General features: G+C 47.9%; 2 protein-coding genes across 7 annotated transcripts in view; one reads left to right on the top strand and one right to left on the bottom strand.

Moving 5' to 3' along the window:
• Positions 1-16,762, bottom strand: part of ift122 (intraflagellar transport 122 homolog (Chlamydomonas)) — a 171,828-nt gene extending 155,066 nt beyond the window's left edge. For both annotated transcript variants that reach the window (XM_078543871.1, XM_078543873.1), the window contains exons 1-5: positions 16,628-16,762; positions 15,226-15,292; positions 14,101-14,185; positions 3,209-3,287; positions 324-400 (exon numbers count right to left, since the gene is read on the bottom strand). In XM_078543871.1, the coding sequence (XP_078399997.1) occupies positions 324-400; positions 3,209-3,287; positions 14,101-14,185; positions 15,226-15,292; positions 16,628-16,686 (367 nt within the window). In that variant the 5' untranslated portion in view covers positions 16,687-16,762. The remainder of the gene's footprint in view (positions 1-323; positions 401-3,208; positions 3,288-14,100; positions 14,186-15,225; positions 15,293-16,627) is intronic.
• Positions 16,763-16,854: 92 nt separating this feature from the next.
• mbd4 (methyl-CpG binding domain protein 4) overlaps positions 16,855-25,384 on the top strand; it is a 32,747-nt gene continuing 24,217 nt past the window's right edge. For 3 of the 5 annotated variants that reach the window (XR_013576861.1, XM_078543870.1, XM_078543867.1), the window contains exons 1-2: positions 16,932-17,274; positions 19,616-19,704. The gene's annotated coding sequence lies outside the window, so the exon portion shown is untranslated. Of the gene's footprint in view, positions 16,912-16,931; positions 17,275-19,615; positions 19,705-23,409; positions 23,559-25,384 lie in introns of those variants that run through there. The other 2 variants (XM_078543868.1, XM_078543869.1) reach the window with 2 other exon arrangements.

The following is a 25,384-nucleotide window of genomic DNA, read 5'->3' as shown; positions in this document are numbered from 1 at the left end:
CAACAGGAAGAAGTATCAATGATCCTTGATCAGGTTACATGATGGTTCATTTCAAAATATATGGGCTGCTTTGGGCCCAGCATTAAACCCTGCAAACACATAAATTGACTAAAAACACCTCACCTCCTGTCAGCTTATTGAAGAAGACTCTATGCCTGCCTGATTCTTAAAAATTAACAGGTCCACTCACTCACTTCTGATTCCTCAAATTGCTACTTCCAGCCAAAGGTCTTTATGTACAATTGAAGTAAATAATAACGAGTAGTAAAAACATTAATCTAACTAAATTTTAGACTTTTAAACATATTAAAAGATCAAATTACCAAAGTCACTGGAGGAACAGGAAGCCAGTTGGTGAGTGACTGGGTTGTACGCAATGCACTGAATGGAATCATTATGTCTGTATATTGGTATAAAAACACAAAGAAAAGCTTAGTTATTGCAGGTCAGATCATAAACAGATATTAAGTACTTTGTCATTTCTGATGAACTTGAAATGTTAACTCGTTTTCTTTCTCCACAGATGCTGCCTGACCTGCTGAGTATATCCAGCATTTTCTGTTTTTAATTACATTATATGCATGTAACACAATATCATATTTTTACCAGCTCATATAATGTAGTCCTGAAAATATACAATTTATTATTGCCTCTGCCACTGAGGGTGGGCAGAGGCAGTTTTTGTTCCAGTTTGTTGGTCTGTTCACCTGTAAACAAGATGGATGGATTTCAATGAAACTTGAAGCTCCACGGATAGGATATGGCCCAAGGAAGAACTGATCAGTTTTTGTGAAGATGTGGGATCTGGATCCTAGAATTTCTTAAAGGAGCCATCTATTTACATAGGGCGAAATGACTGTTTTTAGAATGTTGTGGGTTGTTTGATTTAGAATGTTGTGGATCGTCTCAGCTTCCATGGTGAAATTTGTCACAGCTGCCAAATTGTGAGCAGAGTTTTCAGAGCAGGTTGTTGGATGCAGATTGGCCTGAAGCCTCCTCAGTGAAATGGAAACTCTTAATAAAAAGATTTATTTTCTCAGCCTTGTAGTTATAGAGCATTAACCAGTCAGGTAAAAGCCTCAAGGAAGAGCTGCATAATTGTAATAATGGTGAGTTAGCACAGCATGGTGGAGGTATGTGCTCTACTGAGTGTCCTCTTCACCAGCAATATAATTGATGTCCTTGTCATTAATTATGGACTTTATTTTATATATTTGTCTTTCCTGCAAACACATGGTGAAGAAACTTTTAGAAATAATAGCCCCGATATTTTCGAAGGGAGGATGGTTTGTGAGATGGAGTTTTGGGTGGCAAACCAAGAAATCTATGTTTCACCACACACTATGCAGTTTGTGTGCCAGTCGTGGCTCATTTGGTGGCACATTCACCTGAGTGACAAAGTTCTGGCCCAGTTCTTAAGCACAAAAATGTACACTGAAATTCCAGTGCAGCAATGAGGGAGTACGGCACTGTTGGGGGTGCCCTCTTTTGGATGAGACATTAAACCAAGGCCCTGCCTGCCTCCTCGGGTGGATGCAAAACTCCCATGGCATTATTTCGAAGAACAGCAGGATAATTATCCGTGGAGCTAATTATCCTCAAGCAAAATGTATCACTCAATCAACATTACAAAAAAAAAAGATTATTTGGTCATTATCACATTGTTTTTGTGGGATCTTGTTGTGTGCAAACTGCCGTGTTTCCTACATTACAACTGTTACTAACTTTAAAAGTACTTCATAGGGTTTAAAGCGCTTTGAGACATTCGGTGGTCATGAAAAGCAGTGTAAATGCAAATTGATTTTTTTCAATGCCACAGTGTGCATCAATTTTTTTCAAGCAAATGCCCTGCCCAGAAGCCAGCCTCATTACATAGGTCGCTCCTATCAATATTGTCATGGATAGATGCACTATAGCAGGCAGGTTGGTGAGGGCAAAGTCAAGTAGAATTTTCCCTCATGTTGGTTCTCTCACCATTGACAGGTACGTTGTTCAAAACTTAGCAAGCTCAGTCATTGGTGGTGCTACCACACCACCATTGGTGATGAGCATTGAAGTCCCTCATCCAGAGTATATTCTCTCTCTTTGCCACCCTCAGTGCTTCTTCTAAGTGATGCTCACCATGGAGGAGCACTGATCAGTTGAGGGAGGGCAGTGGCTGATAATCAGCGGAGGTTTCCTTGCTGATGAGACTTTTTGGGGTTCAATGTTGAAGATTCCCACTTCCTCCAGACTGTCTAGCACTCTGCTGCCATCTCTGATGGCACTATTCTCCAAGTGGAACAGGAAAAACCCAGAGATGGTGATGGACGAGTTTGGGAATTTGACTGCAAGGTATGATCCTGTGAATCTGACTATGTCAGGTTGTGCTTGACTGTGGAACGGCTCTCCCAATTTTGGCACAAGTCCGCAGGTGCTAGTGAGAAAAACGTTGCAGGACTGACTGGGCTGGATTTGCCTCTGTCCTGTCCAGTCCCTAGGTTAATGTTGAGTTGTCTGGCCAATTTTATTCTCACTGGGCTTTTCCATAGTGGTTTGATACAACTGAGTGACTTGCTAGGACACTTCAAAGGGCTTTAAAGACCACTGCGCATCTGGATTCATACATAGGCCAGACCAGATAAAGGTGACAGATTTCCTTCCCTAAAGAACATTACTGAACCAGATGCGTCTTTTAATGACTTGCCAGTAGCTTCATGGTCTCCATTACTGATATTAGCTTCTTATAGCAATTCATTTAATTAACTAAATTCAAGGTCCCCAGCTGCCAAGGTGAGATGTGAACTCATGTCTCAGATGATTAGTCCAGATTTCTGGATTACTAGTCCAGTAACATAACCACCATACTAACTAACTTACCCACCGACTCCTACTGCTTGCTTCTCTCCCCCCGCCCCCAACACCCAGTTTTGGCCCTAAATTCCTAGGGTCACTGCTCCTTGGAGAGCTTCAGCTCTTGCCGATCACTTGTCCTTTGCTCCTTCCACCTGCTGTCCCACCTTCTCCTGGACCTGCAAGCAATGCTAAGAGAAAGATAGTCGTTCTTTTTCTTTAGTTTTTCCGTTCATTTGTAAACAGGGATACAATAATTGTTTAAATTGCACCAGCTTTTAAATCAGATTTGCTTTTCACTTTGAGGTAAAAGTATTTTCAAGAGCTTCACAATGATCAGTTTTGGAGAAAAGGAAACAAATAAAAATAAACTCACGTATATTTCAAGATGCCTTCTAGTTTAGAGGTCCAGATTATAATACTCTTGTCAGTGGAACCTGATGCAAATCGCTTACCTAAGAAGATTGTGGTAAATTAATTCAGGAAAAAAAGCTAAATTTCATTCTCAAACTGGTAACAATCCGAGTTTCAAAATTGCAGATTCAAAGCAGGGTGAGTCCTGAATAACATGCTATTGCCATCATGAGTGGGTGGTAGCCCAACATATATGCTCATTCAGATAAAGGTAAAATACTGCAGATGCTAGAAATCTGAAACAAAAACAAAAAATGCTGGAAAAACTCAGCAGGTATGACAGCATCTGCGGAGAGAAAGACAGAGTTAACGTTTCAAGTCCAGATGACTCTTCTTCGGAACTAAAGGGAAGTAGAAATGTAGTGAAATATATACTGTTTAAGGGGGGGTGGAACAGGTGAAGCTGGATAGAAGGTCAGTGATAGGTGAAGGTAAAGGAGAGATTGCAAAAGATGTCATAAACAAAATGTCAAAGGGGTGTTAATGGCGGTGGTACTGGCTAAAGGAGATGCTAATGGTAACAATAGGAGTAGAAGGCAGAATGTGGTAATAGCAGGACAAGGGTAAAAAGGATAACTCTGCAAAGAACAACATGAACAAGTGACAGATGGCCCTGGTGGGGGTGGGGTGGGGGGAGGAGGCGGTGGTGGGAAAAAAGATCGAAAATAGGCTAAAAGCTGGGGATAAAATAATAAATAAAAATGGAAATAAATTTTAAAAATAATAATAAAAATAAGCGGGAAAAAAATTTAAATTAAAAAATAAAAATGAATATTGAAAAAAGGGGACCAAAAAGGGGAAAGGATGGGTTCTCATCCATGCCTCCACCTATCGCTGGCCTTCTATCTAGCTTCACCTGTTCCACCCCACTCAAACAGTATATATTTCACCACATTTCTACTTCCCTTTAGCTCTGAAGAGTCATACGGACTCAAGATGTTAACTCTGTCTTTCTCTCCACGGATGCTGTCAGAGCTGCTGAGTTTTTCCAGCATTTTTTGTTTTTATATCTGCTCATTCGTTCCTTACTGGGCTCCTTATACAAGTCACGATATCACAAGTTAGTACTGAGCAAATCTGCCTAAAGATAGAATGCAATTTTTAAAAATTGATAAAACCTTGCAGGCCAGTTCTGGGACTACAATCTCCTTATAGCCAATTGCACAGCATTAAGGGCCTGAGAATGGGTTAACTGCCTGCAATATCATGTAGCAATGAAAATCAATATGGTGAGAAAGCAGAACAGAAAAGAAACTTTCAATAAAAGACATTGTTAAACTTGATTCAGGGTCAAACTATGGCCTCAATGGCTGTGTTGGGAATGAAAATACAGACCAGCAGCCTCCCAATTCAATTGTCAATTTGTGCTGAATCTTGTTTAGAGAAACTGTTGGTGCATTACAATTGGCCTCAGCACTCCTGAAAGGAAATAAGTTGGGGGTCCTGCGGTTGATCATTATCCAGTACACTTGCTGGAAAGCGCATGTTTACATTTTGAATAAGGCCAGGAACAGACTTGGCTGTGATGTCCCAAATGGCTGAATGCTCTGCTAACACATTGGGCGTATCATCCCAGATTTGCACGAAGCGCGGTAGTGGGCGAGAAAAAGGATATTTTTCCCACCGGCCACTATGGCGGCTTTTCACATCGAATCATCCCACTCCTGCCTCATTAATCATGCATTCCTGGGAAACACACCTGGTCGCTGGCAGGGCGTCCTCTCATCCACCTCAGGCCTTCAGTAAACTGGGCACCATATTTAAAGGCCGCCCCTGCACAGAGTTAGCACACTTCAAAGGGATATGAAGCTACTGCGAACTGATAACTGCCAAAGGAAGGAAACATGCTGCCCCCAGGTTTAGCAACGCCTCCCTTGAGTGCCTACTGGACGCAGTGGAGGCCCCCAAAATGTCTTCTACCCCAGCTCTGGGTGGAGACCAGCAAGCAAGGTCACCAATCCAGCATGGGAGGAGGTGGCAGCGGCGATCAGCGCCAACACCTGCAAAAGAGGACAGCCACCCAGTGCAGAAAGAGCATGAATGATCTCCTCCATTGCGCCAGGATAAATCACTCTTCTCATTTCTCTCAACTCACACACTCACAAACCCATCACACATCCACAGGGATTTCACACCTCAAGGGACAACACCATTAACTCTCACATACACCCTCACACCTCCATCAGGTTCATATCCTCTGGAGATGCGTCCTCATCCCACCTGTGGCTCCGCTCACCACACAAACATTCCATGCAGTGCCATGTTTCCAGTTCACACTCTCTCCATCTGTTTTCATGCAGGAGAAGCTGACTAACAACAGCATGGAGCAGTCCTAGACTAGGGGTAGAGTGGCCCACGTTAGGACAGTGCAAGAGGAGGACCCCAAGCCAGGCAGTCAGCAGCACCTAGAGGAGAGTGAGAGAGGAGGACCCCAAGACAGGCAGTCAGCAGCACCTAGAGGAGAGTGTGAGAGGAGGACCCGAGTCAGGCAGTCAGCAGCACCTAGAGGAGAGTGCGAGAGGAGGACCCGAGACAGGCAGTCAGCAGCACCTAGAGGAGAGTGCGAGAGGAGGACCCGAGACATGCAGTCAGCAGCACCTAGAGGAGAGTGAGAAAGGACGACCCCGAGACAGGCAGTCAGCAGCACCTAGAGGAGAGTGAGAGAGGAGGACCCTGGGTCAGGGAGTCAGCAGCACCTAGAGGAGATTGCGAGAGGACGACCCCGAGCCAGGCAGTCAGCAGCACCTAGAGGAGATTGCAAGAGGAGAACCCCAAGCCAGGCAATCAGCAGCACCTAGAGGAGATTGCAAGAGGAGAACCCCAAGCCAGGCAGTCAGCAGCACCTAGAGGAGATTGCGAGAGGAGAACCCCGAGCCAGGCAGTCAGCAGCACCTAGAGGAGATTGCGAGAGGAGAACCCCGAGCCAGGCAGTCAGCAGCACCTAGCAGCTAACATCACAGGAGGAACATAAGTTCATTGGTTGGTAAGAAACTGCTGTTAGGGATTGTCATCAAGTAGCTGAGAATTAGAAAAGCACATTCTTTTTAAAAGAAGGGCTACTTACATTTAAGAAAGAAACACAAGCAGTGGAAATTAAAATTTAGTCGAGGCCAGGTAAAATAAAGTTGCATAATGAAAGTAAAATAAAGTAAACGTAAGGGAAGTAAATTGAAGCCATAGGACAGCTCGGTTGTATGGAATGCATGTCCTGTAATATGTAGCAAACTGTGGACACTACCAGTGTCCTAGATGACCACATGTGCAGGGAGTGTCACCAGCTGCAGAACCTTGAGCTCCGGGTTTCGGAGCTCAAGCGATGGCTGGAGTCACTGTGGCGCATCCATGAGTCTGAGAGCCACGTGGATAGCACATTCAGAGAGGTGGTCACACTGCAGCTTAAGAGCCTGGAGACAGAAAGGGGATGGGTGACCGTCAGGCAGTCCAAGAAAATTAGGCAGGTAGTGCAGGAGCCCCCTGGGGTCCTGCTCACCAATTGGTTTTCCATTTTGGATACCGGTGAAGACACTGGTTCCTCAGAGGAGTGCTGTCAGAGCCAAGTTTGTGGCCCCACAGACAGCTCTGCTGTACAGGAGGGGAGAAAGAGGGGGAGAGCAGTAGTAATAGGGGATTCATTAGTTAGGGGAACAAACAGGCATTTCTGTGGCCATAGACGTGACTCCAGGATGGTATGTTGCCTCTCTGGTGCCAGGTTCAAAGATATCACGGAGCGGCTGCAGGACATTCTTCTGGGGTGGTGATCAGCCAGAGGTCATGGTCCAGGTTCGTACCAATGACTTAGGTAGAAAAGGGGATGAGGTCCTGAAAGCAGACTTTAGGGAGCTAGGAAAGAGATTGAAAAGCAGGACCTCTAAAGCAGTAATCTCAGGATTACTCCCAGTCCCATGTACAAGTGAGAATAGAAATAGGAGAATTGAGCGAATAAACATGTGGCTGGAAAGCTGGTGTAGGAGGGAGGGCATCAGATTTCTGAGGCATTGGTATCGGTTCTGGGGAAGGTGGGACCTGTACAAGCTGGACTGCCTACACCTGAACAGGACTGGGGCAAATATCCTCGCAGAGAGATTTGCTAGTGCTGTTGAAGGGGGGTTCAATCTAGATTGGCAGGGGGGGTGGGAATCTGAGAGCAAATCAGAGCAGGGAATGGGAGATGGAGAATTAGTGAGTCACTCTGAAAGGCAGAAACGGCACAGGTTAAAAAGTGTACAGCACAGAAATTTGGAGTGTTAAAAGGTGTATGTATAAATACAAGGAGCATAGTAAATAAAGCTGGTAAACTGAGGACACAGATAGATACATGGCAGTATGATATCATCGCTAGAATGGAAACTTGGCTTAATGAGGGGCAAACATGGTAGCTCAACATCCCTAAATGTGGAGTTTTCAGGCAGGATAGGGAGGGGGGATAAAAAAGATGGGGGTGTAGCATTATTGGTTAAAGAATCATATCCAGCTGTGAGGAGGGATGATATACTAAATGAAGCATCAAATGAGGCCAAATGGGTTGAGCTCAGAAATAAAAAAGAGGCAGCCATACTATAAACCCACAAAGAGTAGAAGGGAGTTAGAAGAGCAAATACGTAGGCAGATTTCTGAGTGAAAAAACAATAGGGCACTAAAGGCTGGGGACTTCAACTACCCTAATATCAACTGGGATACGAACAGTGTGAAGGGCACAGAGGGTACAAAATTCTTGAACTGCATTCAAGAGAACTTTCTCAGCCAGCACATTACAAGCCCAACGAGATGAGGAGCAATTCTAGATTTAGTCTTAGGAACTGAAGCTGGGCAAGTGGATGAAGTAGCAGTGGGGGACCATTTTGGAGATAGTGACCAAAATATAGTTAGATTTAGCATCATTATGGAAAAAGACAAAGATCGTACAGGAATAAAAGTTCTAAATTGGGGGAAGACAAATTTTACAAAGGTGAGCTGGCGAGAGTGGACTGGATACAGCTATTAGAAGGAAAACTGTGTCAAATCGTTCAAAACTGTGTCAAGGCATTTAAAGACGAGATTCTACAGGCACAGTGTAGACATGTCCCCACGAAGAAAAAGGGTGATACTGCCAAATCTAGAGCCGTCTGGTTATCCAGAAGCATACAGGCCAAGATAAAGCCGGCAAAGAAAGCTTATGACAATCACAAAGGACTTAATGCTGTGGAAAGCCTAGAGGGGTATAGAAAGTGGAGTGAAATAAAAATGGAAATTAGGAAAGCAAAGAGAGGATACAAAAAAATATTGGCAGGTAAAATCAAAGAAAATCCTAAAGATGTTTTACCAGTACATTAAGAGTAAGAGAATAACTAAGGAAAAGGTAGGGCCTATCAGAGATGTACATGGTAACTTGTGGGTTGATGCAGATGATGTGGGCAGGGTTCTCAATTAGTACTTTGGGCAGAATTTTCGGGTCGGCGGGCCCGGGAGAAGCCGGGGAACGGACCACTGACCGTGATTGGCCCCCAACCTCAATTTCACACTGGCTGGCCCATTAACATGTAGCCAGCGTGAAAGGCACACTGACAGGCTCAGCACTGCCAGGGCTGGGGCGGGAGGAGGTCGCAAGCTGAAGTCAGCGCGGAGGCAGGAGAGCATGGAAGGAAAGCTCCTTGAAGGCAGATAGCTGCCTAAGGGAGTTGATGAATTTAAAATCAATAAAAACAGAATATAAAATCAGGAAAAAGTGTCCACACGTCAGAATGAGACACCTCAATATACTGATGATGAAAATTTTTCCAATATATTTTAATGTTTTTTAAAATTAATCACGGAAACCGCATCCCGCCCTTGGATAAGGTTTCCTCAAAAATGCAAAGGCCGCCTGGCCAATTCGCCTGCCCGCCAACCATAACATTGGATGGGCAGTGGGAAATCGCCATCAATTGCTACTTTAATGGCCTTAATAGGCCTCTTAATTGTCGGCGGGTGTGCTGCCAACTCTTGCTTATGCTCACCGACCGAAATACCACACGAGTGCCCGATGACATCGGGACGCTTGCCCAACGTCATCGCGCGCTATTTCACGCTCAAGTGTGTCGGGCATTCACCCACACTCCGAGCAGAAAATTCTACCTTTTGTCTCTGTCTTCACTCAGGAGAGGGATGATGCAGACATTCTAGTTAAAGAGGAGTGTGAAATATTAGATACAATAAGCATAGTGAAAGAGGAAGTACTGGAGTGACTGGCATCCCTGAAGGTGGATTAATCACCAGGGCCAGATGGCTTGTATCCCAGACTGTTGAAGGTAGCCAGGGAAGAAATAGTGGATGCTCTGAGGATCATTTTTCAATACTCACTAGATACAAGCAAGGTCCAAGAGGATTGGAGGTCTGCGAACATTGTATCATTATTTTAAAAGGGCGTGAGAGATAGGCCAGAAAATTATAGGCCAGCCAGTCTGGCTTCGGTGGTGGGAAAATCATTGGAAACAATTCTAAGAGACAGGATAAACTATCATTTAGAAAGGCACGGATGGATCGGGGTAGTCAGCATGGTTTTGTTCGGGGAAGATCATGTCTTACTAACTTAATAGGGTTTTTTGAGGGGGCAACAAGGAGGATTGATGAAGTTAGTGCAGTGGATGTTGTCTACATGGATTTCAGTAAGGCATTTGACAAGGTGCCACATGGCAGACTGGTCAGGAAAGTGAGATCTCATGGGATACAGGGAAAGGTGGCGAGGTGGATCCAAAATTGGCTCAGTAGCAGGAAACAAAGGGTAATGGTCGATGAATGTTTTTGCGAATGGAAAACAGTTTCCAGTGGTGTTCCACAGGGCTCAGTGTTGGAGCCCTTGCTGTTTGTTGTACATATTAATGACTTAGACTCAAATGTGGGAGGCATGATTGGAAATTTGTAGATAACACAAAAATTGGCTGCATAGTTGATAATGAAGAGGATAGCTGTCGACTTCAGAATGATATCAATGGTTTGGTTGAGTGGAAAATGGAATTTAATCCAGAAAAGTGTGAGAATGCATTTGGGGAGGGCAAACAAAGCAAGGGAATACTCAATAAATGGGAAGTTATTGAGCGGGGCTGAGGAAGTGAGAGACCTTAGGATGGATGTCCACAGGTCCTTGAAAGTGGCAGGACAGGTGGACAAGGTGGTCAAGAAAACATATGGAATGGCTTTCCTTTATTGGGTGAGGTATTGAACACAACAGCAAGGATATAATGATGGAACTGTATAAAACACAGGTTAGGGCCACAGCTGGAATTGTGTACATAGTTCTGGTCACCACATTACGGGAAGGACATTATTGCTCTGGAGTGCAGAGGAGATTTACAAGAATGTTGCCGGGGCTTGAAAATTGCATAAGAGAAGAGATTGGATGGGCTAGGGTTGTTTTCCTTAGAACAGAGGGGGCTAAAGGATGACCTAATTGAGGTGTACAAAATTATGAGGGGCCTAGATAGGGTAGACAGGAAAGACATGGTTCCCCTAGCTGAGGGGTCAATTATCAGGGGGCACAGATTGAAGGTGATTGGTAGAAGGATTAGAGGGGACATGAAGAAAAACATTTTCACCCATAGGGTAGTGGGCGTCTGGAATTCACTGCCTAAGTTGGTGGTTGAGGCTGAAATGCTCAACTCATTTATAAGGTACCTGGATCTGCATCTGAAGTGCTGTAACCTGCAAGGTTACGGACCAGGTGCTGGAAAGCGGGATTAAAATGAGCAGCTGGTTTCTTTTTTGTCTTTTTGGCTGGCGCAGACACGATGGGTTGAATGGCCTCTTTCTGCACTGTAACTTTTCTATGGTTCTCTGGTTCTAATTAGGCCCTTCACTCACATTGAGGAGCGGCCATCATGCTGACTGGTGTAGACATGGACCGTGCCTGCGGCGACGGTGAGGTCAGCGGCAAACACCCACGTGAGGATCCTGCACCACATCATCCCTCTCTCAACACATATGTGAGTGCTCTCTCTCCTCCTTTTGACTCGGCAGCCATGCACTAATCAGGTAATTTTCCAGGTAATTCTGTTTTTGTTACGCACTAATCATCTCTACTTTGGTTCACAGGGAGCTCTGCCAAGTGACCGATGCCCTTAGCTCCATCCAGGTCCGCACCTCCAACAAAGAGGATACCTCCTCCATTGAAGAGCTGGAAATAAGCAGCCTGGAAGGCCCATCAAAGCGTTTACCCAAACCCTCCACCACCCAGAGCATGCTCGGGTTCACAATCTGGTGGTCACCACATGGACACGTGTCTGCAGTAGGAGGAGGCAGGTTCAGCCAAGCTCCCCAGCACTCGGAGGACTGCTAGGGAAGAGGCATTTGTGAGACCCGCATCAGATGACGAGCCTCCGTATTTGCCCTTCCAACTCATCGTAGAGAGTCAGCAGAAGACAGGGCAACATCACACAGAGCTGTTGGAGTGGCACGCGATACAGAGGAGTGCATCCGCCTGCTCTCCGATAAAGTGATAAAGTGGTGCCCATATGTGTGCGTATGGGGGTCTCCATGGGAAGGATGGCGGACGCCATGAAAACCCTGGTCCAGCAGAACGCGGAGATGCGTGCAGACCTGCACTCCATCGTGGTAGCCATGGTGAGTTCCTGCAGTGGCAACGTGAGGGGGAAACGAGGCACCTCGACGTCCCTCCAGGTGCCCCTTTTCCACAAAGAGTCAGGCCAGGGACCTTAGGGCACCCTAAGAGAGTCATCCAATCAGGAATCTCAGAGACTGTCCGCCAAAGTCATCAGAGGCAACAGAGCCAACCACTACACAGGCTGTCTCCACCCTTGCTGCGGATGTCAGAGCAGCATCGAGAAGAAGTGGTAGGCCTAGAAAAGTTAAGAATTTCTGATCACAAGCGAACACATTTTGTCACTTTATAATCGGAAAATATATTCACTTTCACTGAATAATGTGTCATGGTGTCTTTCAGCTTCATTTACAGGATTTGTGGGCCCTCCCATGCATGCCCCCAACTAGCAGTTCAGCTGCATGTGGCCGGCCCACAAGTGATCCTGGAGTGAGAAGTGAGTGTGTGTCAGGGCCTTTCAAAGCCTCATGCAAGCACTCTCCCCCGCACGCGGATCCTTCCTCCATCACACTCATCTCAATGTTCTGAGCATTTTCAATGTTGCTTGTTGGGGTTCTCTTTCAGATGTCCATCTGAGCTGACCTGCAACTCCACCCTCGCACTCCCATGCAGCAACTGTTCTCGCCCAACATGAGGCTCCTTTCACTTTCGATTTCGCAAGATGGTAGTACTGAAGTATGTCTTCAGCTCTCTCGTCCTTTCCCGCCCCCAGTCACCCATGTCCTTTCCCCCATCACCGTTGACCACTCTGGCATCACCTTCCATCTCTCCACTATCACCTACCAGCCAGAACCCTTTTCTTTCTGGGATGTCCAGCTGAATATGCACATTCCCTATCTTCCCGAGAATCCCACCCCCATCCACATTGACCTCCCCAACCTCCTCTTTCCCATCCCCAGGGCGCGTGCATGCCTCAGAGTCTCCACCAACCACCCTCGCCGTCCCTTCTACCACTACCATCGCACCCTCACCCTCCTGGCTCACTCTGCCCTCTCTCATTCTCACCATTCCCTCCTACCTCGCCCACCTTCATTTCGTTACCCAGGAGACAGTCATCAACTCCATAGACACCCTCCCTTGCAGATTCACCTGGGCATCCTCCCCCCACCTCCCCCCGAAGTCCTGCCCCCCCCAAACTCCTTCCTCTCCCGAACTCCATCCTTTACACCTTCCTCCCCACTTACACCTACCTCCTCAGGTGCCGCATTCTTCCCCGTTAAAACTGACCCCCCAACACCACAGCTCCCCCCTTCCTAACCTCACACCCCCCGACACCATCGTTCCCACCCCCCTGCTCCCCCCTAGGCCTTCCTCTCCCAATCAAACCTACACCTTCCTCTCCCACCCCACCTGGTAGACCTTCCTCTCCCATTCACAGCTGGACCTTCCTTTCCACACCCTCGCGATGATCCATAGCAGACCATGCCCAAGACACAGATGTCCTGAAGCAGACCCTCGACAGTGACTTTCCACCTTCTGTGAGCTGCTTCGTGACAGAGCCATGTCTATTAGAATCCATCCAGCAGGTGATGCACGTGTTTCTCCAGGGTCTGGTTGCTGTAGGGCTCCAGCATCTTCTGTTCCTCGGATGTCTGAGACGAGGGCAAGGCCCTGCCGTTACGTCCCGACTTTTGCGCCTCACACTTGTCAAGACGTGTTCTGCACCGGCATGTTTTCCTGGCAACATGGGCAGTAAATTTGACATGGGGGGATGATTCCAATGAGGAGGGCTTATGCAGATATATTAAAATGATGTTCCCAAGGTTCAGCAGTGTGAATAAGGCTGCCACTGACAGGCAGTGCAGACGATCACAAACTGGTTTCGCAGCAGCATCAAACCAATATTTGGCCTTCCTGCCATATCGTCTGCTCACGCCCGCCATGACGCCCAATGCCAACGGAACAGAAAATTCCAACTATTGGTTGGGCTCACTCTTGGTAAGTGGTCGCTTTGTGCAAGTTACCAGACAACAACCAAACCCATAGATTCGCACTCAGCCTTCAGTAGACAAATTCTCTATGAGCTCACTTAGTATGATTTGTGTATCACAGCACAATTACAACACAGAGCACGCTCCTGATAGAGACTAGCTGTCAAACAGTGAGTCTCAATTAGAGCTATTGTACTTGGGTATAGTTAAGAGAGAAGATTGTACACTAATCAATGAATGGCACTAATACAGGTGGAGGGGATGAGAGGGGAAGTAGTCAAATTAAACAAATTAAAAATAAGGTTCTAATAAAATGCTTCAAGGAATATTTGTCGATTTCCTAGGTACACCTACCATCTTTAGCATAGGCCACACAGTAGACAGTGTCCCTGTGACCCTTGAGTGGTTGAATGAGAGTTCCATCAGAAGTATCGTATACCTAGAAACACAATGCGGCATTTTTTTACTTCAGATCTTTACACTTACTTTACATCTTCATCTATACCATCAATGGTACAAACTGAATATAGATTTAGAGCTGGAGATTTCTATCTATATCGTCAATAATACAGACTGAATACAGGGTTAGAGCTAGAGATCTCTCTCTACATCATCAGTGATACAGACTGAATACAGGGTTAGGGCTGGACATCTCTATCTATATTGTCAATGATACAGACTGAATACAGGGTCGGAGCTGGAGATCGCTATCTATATCTTCAATTGTACAGGCTGAATACAGGGTTAGAGCTAGAGATCTCTCTCTATATCATCAGTGATACAGACTGAATACAGGGTAAGGGCTGGACATCTCTATTTATATCGTCAATGATACAGACTGAATACTGGGTTAGAGCTGGAGATCTCTATCTACATCATCAGTAATATAGACCGAATACAGGGTCATACGAATGTACGAATTAGGAACAGAAGTAGGCCACTAGGCCTCTCGAGCCTGCGCCGCTATTCAATAAGATCATGGCTGATCTGAATGTAACCTCAACCCCACATTCCCGCCACTCCCCAATAACCTTTCATCCCCTTGTTAATCAAGAATCTATTGAGCTCTACCTTAATAATGTTCAAAGACTCTGCTTCCACCCCCTTTTGAGGAAGAGTTCCAAAGGCTCGCTACCCTCTGAGAGAAAAAATTTCTCCTCAACTCTGTCATAAATTCAGTCTGTATCATTGACGATACAGATAGAAATGTCCAGCTCTAGCCCAGTATTAAGGCTGTATAATTGACAATATAGATAGGTGTCCAGCTCTAACCCTGTATTCAGTCTGTATCATTGACGATATAGATAGAGATGTCCAGTCTTGGACAGTTCATCATCACCATATCTGTGCCGCAAGATCAATGCCAGTTCTGGCTTCCCAAGGTAATATGAAGAGGGCTAACTGAGAGCACTGTCATGTGTGATCTATGAGGACAGACATTTATGAAAAGTAAGAAGCTGACAATTGTATTGAACATACCAGAACTCTGTTTCCTGCTGCTACTATCAGTTGAGTTCCATCCGGTTTGAATGCAATGTCATAAATACTGCAGAAATGTTAAAGTAAAAAGATAGTTTTGTAAACTGAGAAGCAATGAACTAATGATGTGCAATCATAATGAGGAATTACTTCCAATAATTAATACCAAACACAAACACATTTGACAGCTTTCCTCGCCCAAGTAATAACCATCCCCTCCCAGTCTTATTCCCCAGCGTATTATTCCCCTCCCAGTGTATTATTGCCCCAGGGTACTAATCCCCCACCCCTAGGTATTATTCATCCCTCTGTGTATGATCCACCCTCTAATGTATTATTGCCTACCTAGCATGTTGCCTTCACTACTCAGTATATCATTGTCCCCTGGTGTATTATTGACCCCAGTGTATAATTGCCCCCAGGGTATTAATGCCCCTACTTTATTATTGCCTCTCAGTGTATTATTACCATATGCATTATTGCCCCCAGTGTATTATTGTCCCCAGTGTATTATTGTCCCCAGTGTAATATTACACATAGTATTATTGCACCCAGAATGTATTATTTTCCACAGCGTATTACTGCACCCCCCCCCTCCCCCAATGTATTATGGCCCACAGTGTATTATGGCCCTTGGTGTATTAGTGCCCCTACTGTATTGTTGCTCAGTGTATTACCACCTCCAATGTATTATTACCCCAGAGTATTACACATAGTATTATTGCCCCCAGTGTATTATTGCTCCCCAGTGTATTACTAGCCCCAGTGAAATATTACCAAAAGTATTATTGCCCCCCATGTATTATTAACCCCAGAGTATTGATTAGTGTATTATTGCCCCCAGTGTATTATAGCCCCCATATATTATTACCCCCAGTGTATTATTGACCGTGTATTATTACTTATTATTTATAGGGAGGTGGTGGTGTAATGGTATTGTCACTGGGCTGGTAATCCAGAAACCCAGGGTAATGCTCTGAGTACCTGGGTTCAAATCCCACCACGGCAGATAGTGGAATATGAATTCAATTAATATCTGGAATTAAAGTCTAGTGAAAAAACCATTATTGATTGTCATAAAAACCCACCTGGTTCACTAATGTCCTTTAGGGAAGGAATGTCTGGCCTACATGTGACTTTAGGCCCACAGCAATGTGGTTGACTCTTAAAAATGCCCACTGAATTAGGGATGGGCAATAAATGCTGACCATGAACAAATTTTAAAAAATTACTCCAACGTATTATTACCCCTAGTGTATCCTTAACCTAGTGTACGAGTACCCCGGGGTATGATTACCCACAGTGTATTATTACCCAGTCTATTATTACTGTCTGTTTACCTTAGAAACGGCGTTGCTATGTGGTAACCAAGGGAGTGAGTGAATGTCCGGCAGCTACTTACCACTGTTCGACCTTCTCCCTGTCGTGTACCCTGTCTATCCAGGTGGGAACAGCCCGCATGCTCCCTGTTCTAGCCCACTGGAAGGCCGCCTGACCGTCGGGGCATCAGACTCCAGCCGCCTAGGGGCTTCAGCCGGAGCAACGGCCAGGCCCAGGCCGGGCTAGGGCTAGGGCGCATGCGCAGCGCCTCCCGCCCAACGCGGCCGCCATGTTGGGGGAGAAATCTCGCGAGATCCTGAGAAGTTCTGTAATGGCGGCGCTGAGGGGCTATCCACATAACCTGTCGTAAAACCAAACACATTGCAGGTTATTGTTCCAGCTCCTGTAAGCTACCGAGAGGTAGCGGAATCTGCTCCTCAAACCCCCGGCGGCTCCATGATGCTGGAGGCAACAGGTTTTCCCTCACCACCGACCATTTAACCTGAGAACTGGCAGCACTTGAAGCCTTAGAGCTTTTAGTAAAGAGAAATCAAAGCTGAAAGGCTACAGGGATCTCTTCTCCAGGATAAAGTGGGGGGCGGTGGAAAGAGGGGTCGGGCTGGGCGTATTTGGATGTCAGACATGGCAGAGTGGTTGTAGATGAGCAACAGAAGATGTGTGAGGATGGCACAAGTCAGACGAGCGTGGCATAACATGACAGCAGATCCGGTAGGCAAGCAGCAGCTGTAAAGAGAAATGATGTCAGCCGCGATTTTCAATCCTGACCATTCAACAAGCAACCCTTAACCCTAACCTCCCCCTGCCCAGCCCCACCGCCCCCCCCGTCTCCCCTCTGCCCCACCCCCGTCTCCCCTCTGCCCCCCCCCGTCTCCCCTCTGCCACCCCCCGTCTCCCCTCTGCCCCCCCCGTCTCCCCTCTGCCCCCCCCCGTCTCCCCTCTGCCCCCCCCCCGTCTCCCCTCTGCCCCCCCCCCGTCTCCCCTCTGCCCCCCCCCCGTCTCCCCTCTGCCCCCCCCCCGTCTCCCCTCTGCCCCCCCCCCGTCTCCCCTCTGCCCCCCCGTCTCCCCTCTGCCCCCCCCCCAGTCTCCCCTCTGCTCCCCCCCCCCCGTCTCCCCTCTGCTCCCCCCCCCCGTCTCCCCTCTGCTCCCCCCCCCCCCGTCTCCCCTCTGCTCCCCCCCCCCCCGTCTCCCCTCTGCTCCCCCCCCCCCGTCTCCCCTCTGCCCCCCCCACCGTCTCCCCTCTGCCTCTCCCCTCTGCTCCCTCCTCCCCTCTGCACCCCCCCCTCCCCTCTGCCCCCCTTCCGCCTCCCCCCGGTCCCTTCCCCCTCCCCCCGGTCCCTTCCCCCTCCCCCCTTCTCCCTCCCCCCTTCTCCCTCCCCCCTTCTCCCTCCCCCCATTCCCTTCTCCCTCCCCCCATTCCCTTCCCCCTCCCCCCGGTCCCTCTCCCCCTCCCCCCCGGTCCCTCTCCCCCTCCCCCCGGTCCCTCTCCCCCTCCCCCCGGTCTCTCCCCTTCTCTCTCTCTCCCCCTCTCCTCCCCCCCCCCTCTCCCCCCCCCCCCCCCCCCCCCCCAAGTAAATTTGTTTTATTAAAAAATTGCTTTATTAAAGTGACTGGTGAATCATCTTTGTACCAACTTAGTCACTCATCCTGCTCTATTTTTTTAAATTTCCTTCCATCAGACTTGTCTATCAGGCCTGACATAGATGAAGGAAACATTTTCTCCCATCTCTGGATTTTTCTGCGACTTTTTTCCTTCGCAAGTAACTTCTGTTTCCCTTTATGTATCTACCTTTGCAATGATCTTATTCCAGCGAAATGCTGAAAAGTAGTTGAGATGGATCAAAGATATGTCTTTTCCCTAATCATTAAGGATTATTCAGCTCTTCTGTAGGGAATTTTGGCTGTTGTCTTGCTTTGATTATTTATTGGTTGGAATCAGACTAGCTGGATAAATATAAAAACAAAAAGCTAAAAGCTACTGCGGATGCTGGAAATCCAAAACAAAACAAAAACAGAATTACCTGGAAAAACTCAGCAAGTCTGGCAGCATCGGCGGAGAAGAAATCAGTCAACGTTTCGAGCCTCCATGGCCCTTCGGCAGAACTGCAGCATAGTTTCAACAAGGGAGAAATATAAATTGGTTTAAGGTGGGTGGGGGGCGGGGGGGAAGAGACACATTGAGGGTGTGGTGTGAGCAGATAATAGCAGGGCAGAAGAGACAGTCGGAAATCCTGTCGGAGGACAGAACCGTACTTCTTCCAAGAGGGCATTTTTTTGAAGAGAGGTGGCAGTCAATCAAACACAAAGATAAAAACAAAAAGCTAAAAGCTACTGTGGATCCGCAGTAGCTTTTAGCTTTTTGTTTTTATCTTTGTGTTTGATTGACTGCCACCTCTCTTCAAAAAAATGCCCTCTTGGAAGAAGTACGGTTCTGTCCTCCGACAGGATTTCCGACTGTCTCTTCTGCCCTGCTATTATCTGCTCACACCACACCCTCAATGTGTCTCTTACCCCCCGCCCCCCACCCACCTTAAACCAATTTATATTTCTCCCTTGTTGAAACTATGCTGCAGTTCTGCCGAAGGGCCATGGAGGCTCGAAACGTTGACTGATTTCTTCTCCGCCGATGCTGCCAGACTTGCTGAGTTTTTCCAGGTAATTCTGTTTTTGTTTAGCTGGATAAATAACTGGAATACCCGTTGTTGAACTTGTTATTTAACTTTAAGGGAGAGCAGTTGGATTACTTCTATTCAAGTTTCAACTGTGAGTCCAATCATGGCAAAAAGATTTGATGTTAGTCACTTAGTGTTGAATAGGGATCAGAAGTAATTTGGTTTGATTTTGTCCCATTCCATTTGGTGATCCTGCAATCAAAATTCTGACAGTTTGGAGTTGTCCTGAAGCGGGTTGGGTACCTGGAAACTGGATAGTGGAAAACCAACCCAATGTTTTTGAATCTTACTGTGAGGTACCACTGTACTCAACTGCCATAAGATATATTTTTCATAAGTTGTTTTCCTTGATTAAGTTGTTTCCATGCTATTGATTACAGAGGAGAACTCCATGAATTCCCACTTCCACTTCTGGACTTTGAATTACAAATGTTGGCCCGGGTTAGCCTCAGCTTTTAAAACAGAGTCTGTAAGTTTGAATAAAGATTTCTAATCTTATAAAAGTTGCTGTGTTTATTCTCTAAATGTTGCTATAATAATAATCCTGATTTGCTGCTTTTTGCCCTTCAGTTGAAGAGATCTGGAGAGTTGGGGAATTTAACCCCCAAGGATTGGTGGGTGAAATGAAAAATTTTAAATTCTCAAATCCAACCTCTGCCCACCCGCTTCTGGTTTTAACATAGGGAAGGGGAGTAGAGTTCTCAGGAGGCTGATTGGGCACTTGAATCTTTAAAGGTGGCTCTGTGTCTCCATTTTAACAGCATTTTCATTTTAACTCATGGAGGTCAGGCTTCCCAATTCCAGCATGTGAAGAGCAATATCCATCAGGTAAATTCGCCCCACTCCCATCCCCACGATGTCCGATTCACCCCACTCCCATCCCCGCGGTGCCCCATTCACCCCACTCCCATCCCCGCGGTGCCCCATTCACCCCACTCCCATCCTCGCGGTGCCCCATTCACCCCACTCCCATCCCCGCGGTGCCCCATTCACCCCACTCCCATCCCCGCGGTGCCCCATTCACCCCACTCCCGTCCCCGCGGTGCCCCATTCACCCCACTCCCGTCCCCGCGGTGCCCCATTCACCCCACTCCCGTCCCCGCGGTGCCCCATTCACCCCACTCCCGTCCCCGCGGTGCCCCATTCACCCCACTCCCGTCCCCGCGGTGCCCCATTCACCCCACTCCCGTCCCCGCGGTGCCCCATTCACCCCACTCCCGTCCCCGCGGTGCCCCATTCACCCCACTCCCGTCCCCGCGGTGCCCCATTCACCCCACTCCCGTCCCCGCGGTGCCCCATTCACCCCACTCCCGTCCCCGCGGTGCCCCATTCACCCCACTCCCGTCCCCGCGGTGCCCCATTCACCCCACTCCCGTCCCCGCGGTGCCCCATTCACCCCACTCCCGTCCCCGCGGTGCCCCATTCACCCCACTCCCGTCCCCGCGGTGCCCCATTCACCCCACTCCCGTCCCCGCGGTGCCCCATTCACCCCACTCCCGTCCCCGCGGTGCCCCATTCACCCCACTCCCGTCCCCGCGGTGCCCCATTCACCCCACTCCCGTCCCCGCGGTGCCCCATTCACCCCACTCCCGTCCCCGCGGTGCCCCATTCACCCCACTCCCGTCCCCGCGGTGCCCCATTCACCCCACTCCCGTCCCCGCGGTGCCCCATTCACCCCACTCCCGTCCCCGCGGTGCCCCATTCACCCCACTCCCGTCCCCGCGGTGCCCCATTCACCCCACTCCCGTCCCCGCGGTGCCCCATTCACCCCACTCCCGTCCCCGCGGTGCCCCATTCACCCCACTCCCGTCCCCGCGGTGCCCCATTCACCCCACTCCCGTCCCCGCGGTGCCCCATTCACCCCACTCCCGTCCCCGCGGTGCCCCATTCACCCCACTCCCGTCCCCGCGGTGCCCCATTCACCCCACTCCCGTCCCCGCGGTGCCCCATTCACCCCACTCCCGTCCCCGCGGTGCCCCATTCACCCCACTCCCGTCCCCGCGGTGCCCCATTCACCCCACTCCCGTCCCCGCGGTGCCCCATTCACCCCACTCCCGTCCCCGCGGTGCCCCATTCACCCCACTCCCGTCCCCGCGGTGCCCCATTCACCCCACTCCCGTCCCCGCGGTGCCCCATTCACCCCACTCCCGTCCCCGCGGTGCCCCATTCACCCCACTCCCGTCCCCGCGGTGCCCCATTCACCCCACTCCCGTCCCCGCGGTGCCCCATTCACCCCACTCCCGTCCCCGCGGTGCCCCATTCACCCCACTCCCGTCCCCGCGGTGCCCCATTCACCCCACTCCCGTCCCCGCGGTGCCCCATTCACCCCACTCCCGTCCCCGCGGTGCCCCATTCACCCCACTCCCGTCCCCGCGGTGCCCCATTCACCCCACTCCCGTCCCCGCGGTGCCCCATTCACCCCACTCCCGTCCCCGCGGTGCCCCATTCACCCCACTCCCGTCCCCGCGGTGCCCCATTCACCCCACTCCCGTCCCCGCGGTGCCCCATTCACCCCACTCCCGTCCCCGCGGTGCCCCATTCACCCCACTCCCGTCCCCGCGGTGCCCCATTCACCCCACTCCCGTCCCCGCGGTGCCTCATTCACCCCACTCCCGTCCCCGCGGTGCCCCATTCACCCCACTCCCGTCCCCGCGGTGCCCCATTCACCCCACTCCTAACCCCACGATGTCTGATTCAAACACTCCCATCCCCAAGTTGTCCAGATTTTAAACCTTTCATCCCCTTCTTGATGTCTAACCCGGTGTTCTCCCTCCGGCCTGGACCACAGTGTCCAACTTACCTGACGTACATTGCCCCGCCTGCTTTTCTGCTAGCAGTCAACCTGAGAACCTGCCGGGTGTGGAATGTGTTGGAAAAATTTCAAGAAACCATTCTTTTCCACTCAACCTAAGAAAAAGTTTGAACCCTAAATCATAATTGGTATGCCATGCTTTTGTTTTTCATTACATTCCATTTGTTTTTCAAAAACATAGCAAATCCCTCCCAAGTGTTCCCCAACCCTAGATATCCATCAGTACCCTTTCCTACACCAAATTCTCCCTCTTCATCCCGTGTGTTCATATCCCACACAGCTATAGTGCTCTAATCTCCAACTTACCATGCACAACACACGGGATCCAACAATACTTTTTTAAATGAGAAGAATAAAAGATATGTTCAATTACCCCTTTGGCCCATCTGATCCCATTGTTTCAGAATATCAAGCCTTTCTGTCTTCTCATTTATAGCATCTAGCTGTTTCCTAAGTGAACCCAATGCTGTAGCCTCAAACCCCTTTCCTGCCAGTCTTTTCCAGCTGTTAGTCACCTCTGTGTGAAGAATACTTCTATCCTAAACTGACTCAAACCCTGAACCTTTGTCCACTTGTCCTGCTGCCCTGGGATTTCCGAAATTATCTTTTTCACTTTCTTTATGCCGCTTCAAAAAAAAACCTCTCTGAATCATCTTTCACTGTTGGAAGAGCCATTGGCTACAGCACTTCCCTCTTATGTTGGGTCTCAACTTTGCTACTAACTTCTGCACTATCTCTAATCCCTGGATGGCACCATCATGTTCCTGGATTTTTTTGTACCATTTTTCCATAGTAAGGATTTAAGAATAAATTTAATGGTTGGCTTTAAAGCAAAGTATATTCACACATTTTTATTTTGAAAGAGTCACCAAGACAAAAGATGGTTAAAATATTGTTGAGTTGACTTTTATCGCCAAAACTAAACAGTACGCAATTCATTAGGCTGCCATGGTGATGGGTAAACATCTCACATGTATTATTCCCAGGCTTTTGGCAGGGGGTTGTCTGACATTGACCCTCTTCCTGGTTTGTGAACGCAGGATTATAAGAGAGCAAGACATGTTTTTAAACAGAAAGCTGCAAGGACAAACTTTCACCAGTTCTGATCACAAGGAGGTACTAGTATTACACTCCTGGTTTATGTTATTGTTTGGTAGATATTGGGCAAATCTCTCAATATTAAAAGCTCATATTGCTTACGAGAGTGAACAGCACCTCTACCCTAAACTTTTTAACAGCCCCTTCAGCAGCGAGAACCAGACTGTATTTGGTACTCCACATGTGGGCCGATCGGATCTACAAATGTAGGTCTGAACACGCCCATTCAGCAACATAATCTTGCATCTTATTCCTTTTTGTAAGATCACAAAATATACAAGTGCATCAGCCTATGACCTTCAGTGGCACAACCAGAGCCCAGTCCCCTATCATCACCATTCTGAGGGTCGTCATTGACCAGAAGTTGAACAGAAGCAACCATATCAACATGGGATAACAAAGGCAGGACAGAGGTTAGGTACTCTGTGATAAGTAACTCACCTCCTGACCCCTCAAAACTTTTACACAATGTACAAGGCTCAAGCCAGGACTGTGATGAAATACTCACCACTCACTTGAATGGGTGCTGCTGTAACAACATCCAGGACAGAGCGGATCACTTGTTTAATGCCTATGTCACTGGACTCAATATTCATTACTTCTATCACCTGTGCACTACTGCAGGATGCATGTCAGCAAATCACCAAGATTATATCAACTGCACCTCCCTCCCTTGCAATCTCTGAGATGGACAAGAGCAACAGTATTGTAGTAACATCAAAATCAAAAGTTTCCATCCAAGTCTCTCACCATCCTGATTTCGACATGTATTGTTCCTTCATGATTGCTGAGTCAGAATCCTAGAATTCCCCATTGAACACTGCTGTGGGAGCCATTCATGCTGAAATATTTAACAAATCACCAGGAATACTCCCCTGCACTTTTTGGAGTAGTGCCATGGGATCTTTTGTGTCCACCTGAACAGGCAGATGGGGTCACGATTTACTGTTTTATCTGATAAGATGGCACCTCTGACAGTGCAGCTCTGCCTCTGGAGTGTCAGCCCAAATTGTGTGGCCTAGAGTGAGACTTGAACCTACAACCTTCTGGTTCAGAACATACGAAATAAGAGAAGTAGGCCATTCAGCCCCTCAAGTGTGTTCTGCCATTCAATAAGATCATGGCTGACCTGTTTGTGTTTCAAATTCCACATTCCCATCTACCCCTGATAACCTTTGATTCCCTTGTCTAACAAGAATCTTATCTACCTCTGCTTTAAAGTTATTCAATGATCCCGCCTCCACCACCTCCTGAGGCAAAGTGTTCCAAAGTCGCACAACCCTCTGAGAGAAAAAAATTCTCCTCATCTCTGTCCTAAAAGGGCATGCCCAATTTGGAAAAAGTGCCCCTTAGTTCCGGGTTCACCCACAAGAGGAAATGTCATTTTCGCGTCCACCTTGTCAAGACCCTTCAGGATCTTATATACTTCAGTAAAGTCATCCCTCACTCTTCTATACTCCAATGGAAACAAGCCCAGCCTGTCCATCCTATCCCCGTAAGACAACACACCCATTCTAGGTATCAATCTAGTAAACACCCTCTGAACCACCTCCAACGCATTTACATCCTTCCTTAAATAAGGAGACAAAACTGCAGACAGTATCGGAGACGTGATCTCACCAATTCCCTGTATAACTGAAGCATAACATCCTTACTTTTATGTTCAATTCCTCTCGTAATGAAGGATAGCATTCCATTAGCCTTCTTAGTTACTTGCTGTATCTGCATACTAACTTTTTGTGACTTGTGCACTAGAACACCTGACTCCCTGTGCACCTGAGAATTCTGCAATCATTCTCCTTTGAAGTAATACTCTGCTTTTTTATTCTTCCTGCTAAAGTGAACAACTTCACATTTTGCCACATTATACTCCATCTGCCAGATTTTTGCCCACTCACTTGACCCATTTGTATCTGTCTGCAACCTCCTTATGTCCTTTTCGCAACATATTTTCCTACCTATCTTTGTGTCATCTGCAAATTTGGCTACCATGCCTTCGCTTCCCTCATCTAAGTCATTGATATAAATTATAAAAACTTGAGGCCCCAGTACAGACCCCAGCGGGATTCCGTTCATTACATTCTGCCATTCCAAAAATGACCCATTTAAGCATACTGTGTTTTCTGCCAGCCAGTCCATCTCCTATCCATGCTAATATGTTATCCCCTATATCATGAGCTTTTATTTTCCACAATAACCTTTGATGTGGTACCTTATCAAATGCTTTCTGGAAATCCAA

This window comes from Cetorhinus maximus, chromosome 6 (assembly GCF_964194155.1).
Source record: "Cetorhinus maximus chromosome 6, sCetMax3.hap1.1, whole genome shotgun sequence".
Lineage (NCBI taxonomy): Eukaryota > Metazoa > Chordata > Chondrichthyes > Lamniformes > Cetorhinidae > Cetorhinus > Cetorhinus maximus.
Note: the sequence above shows the minus strand (reverse complement) of the source record. Positions and strands in the feature narration are given on the sequence as shown.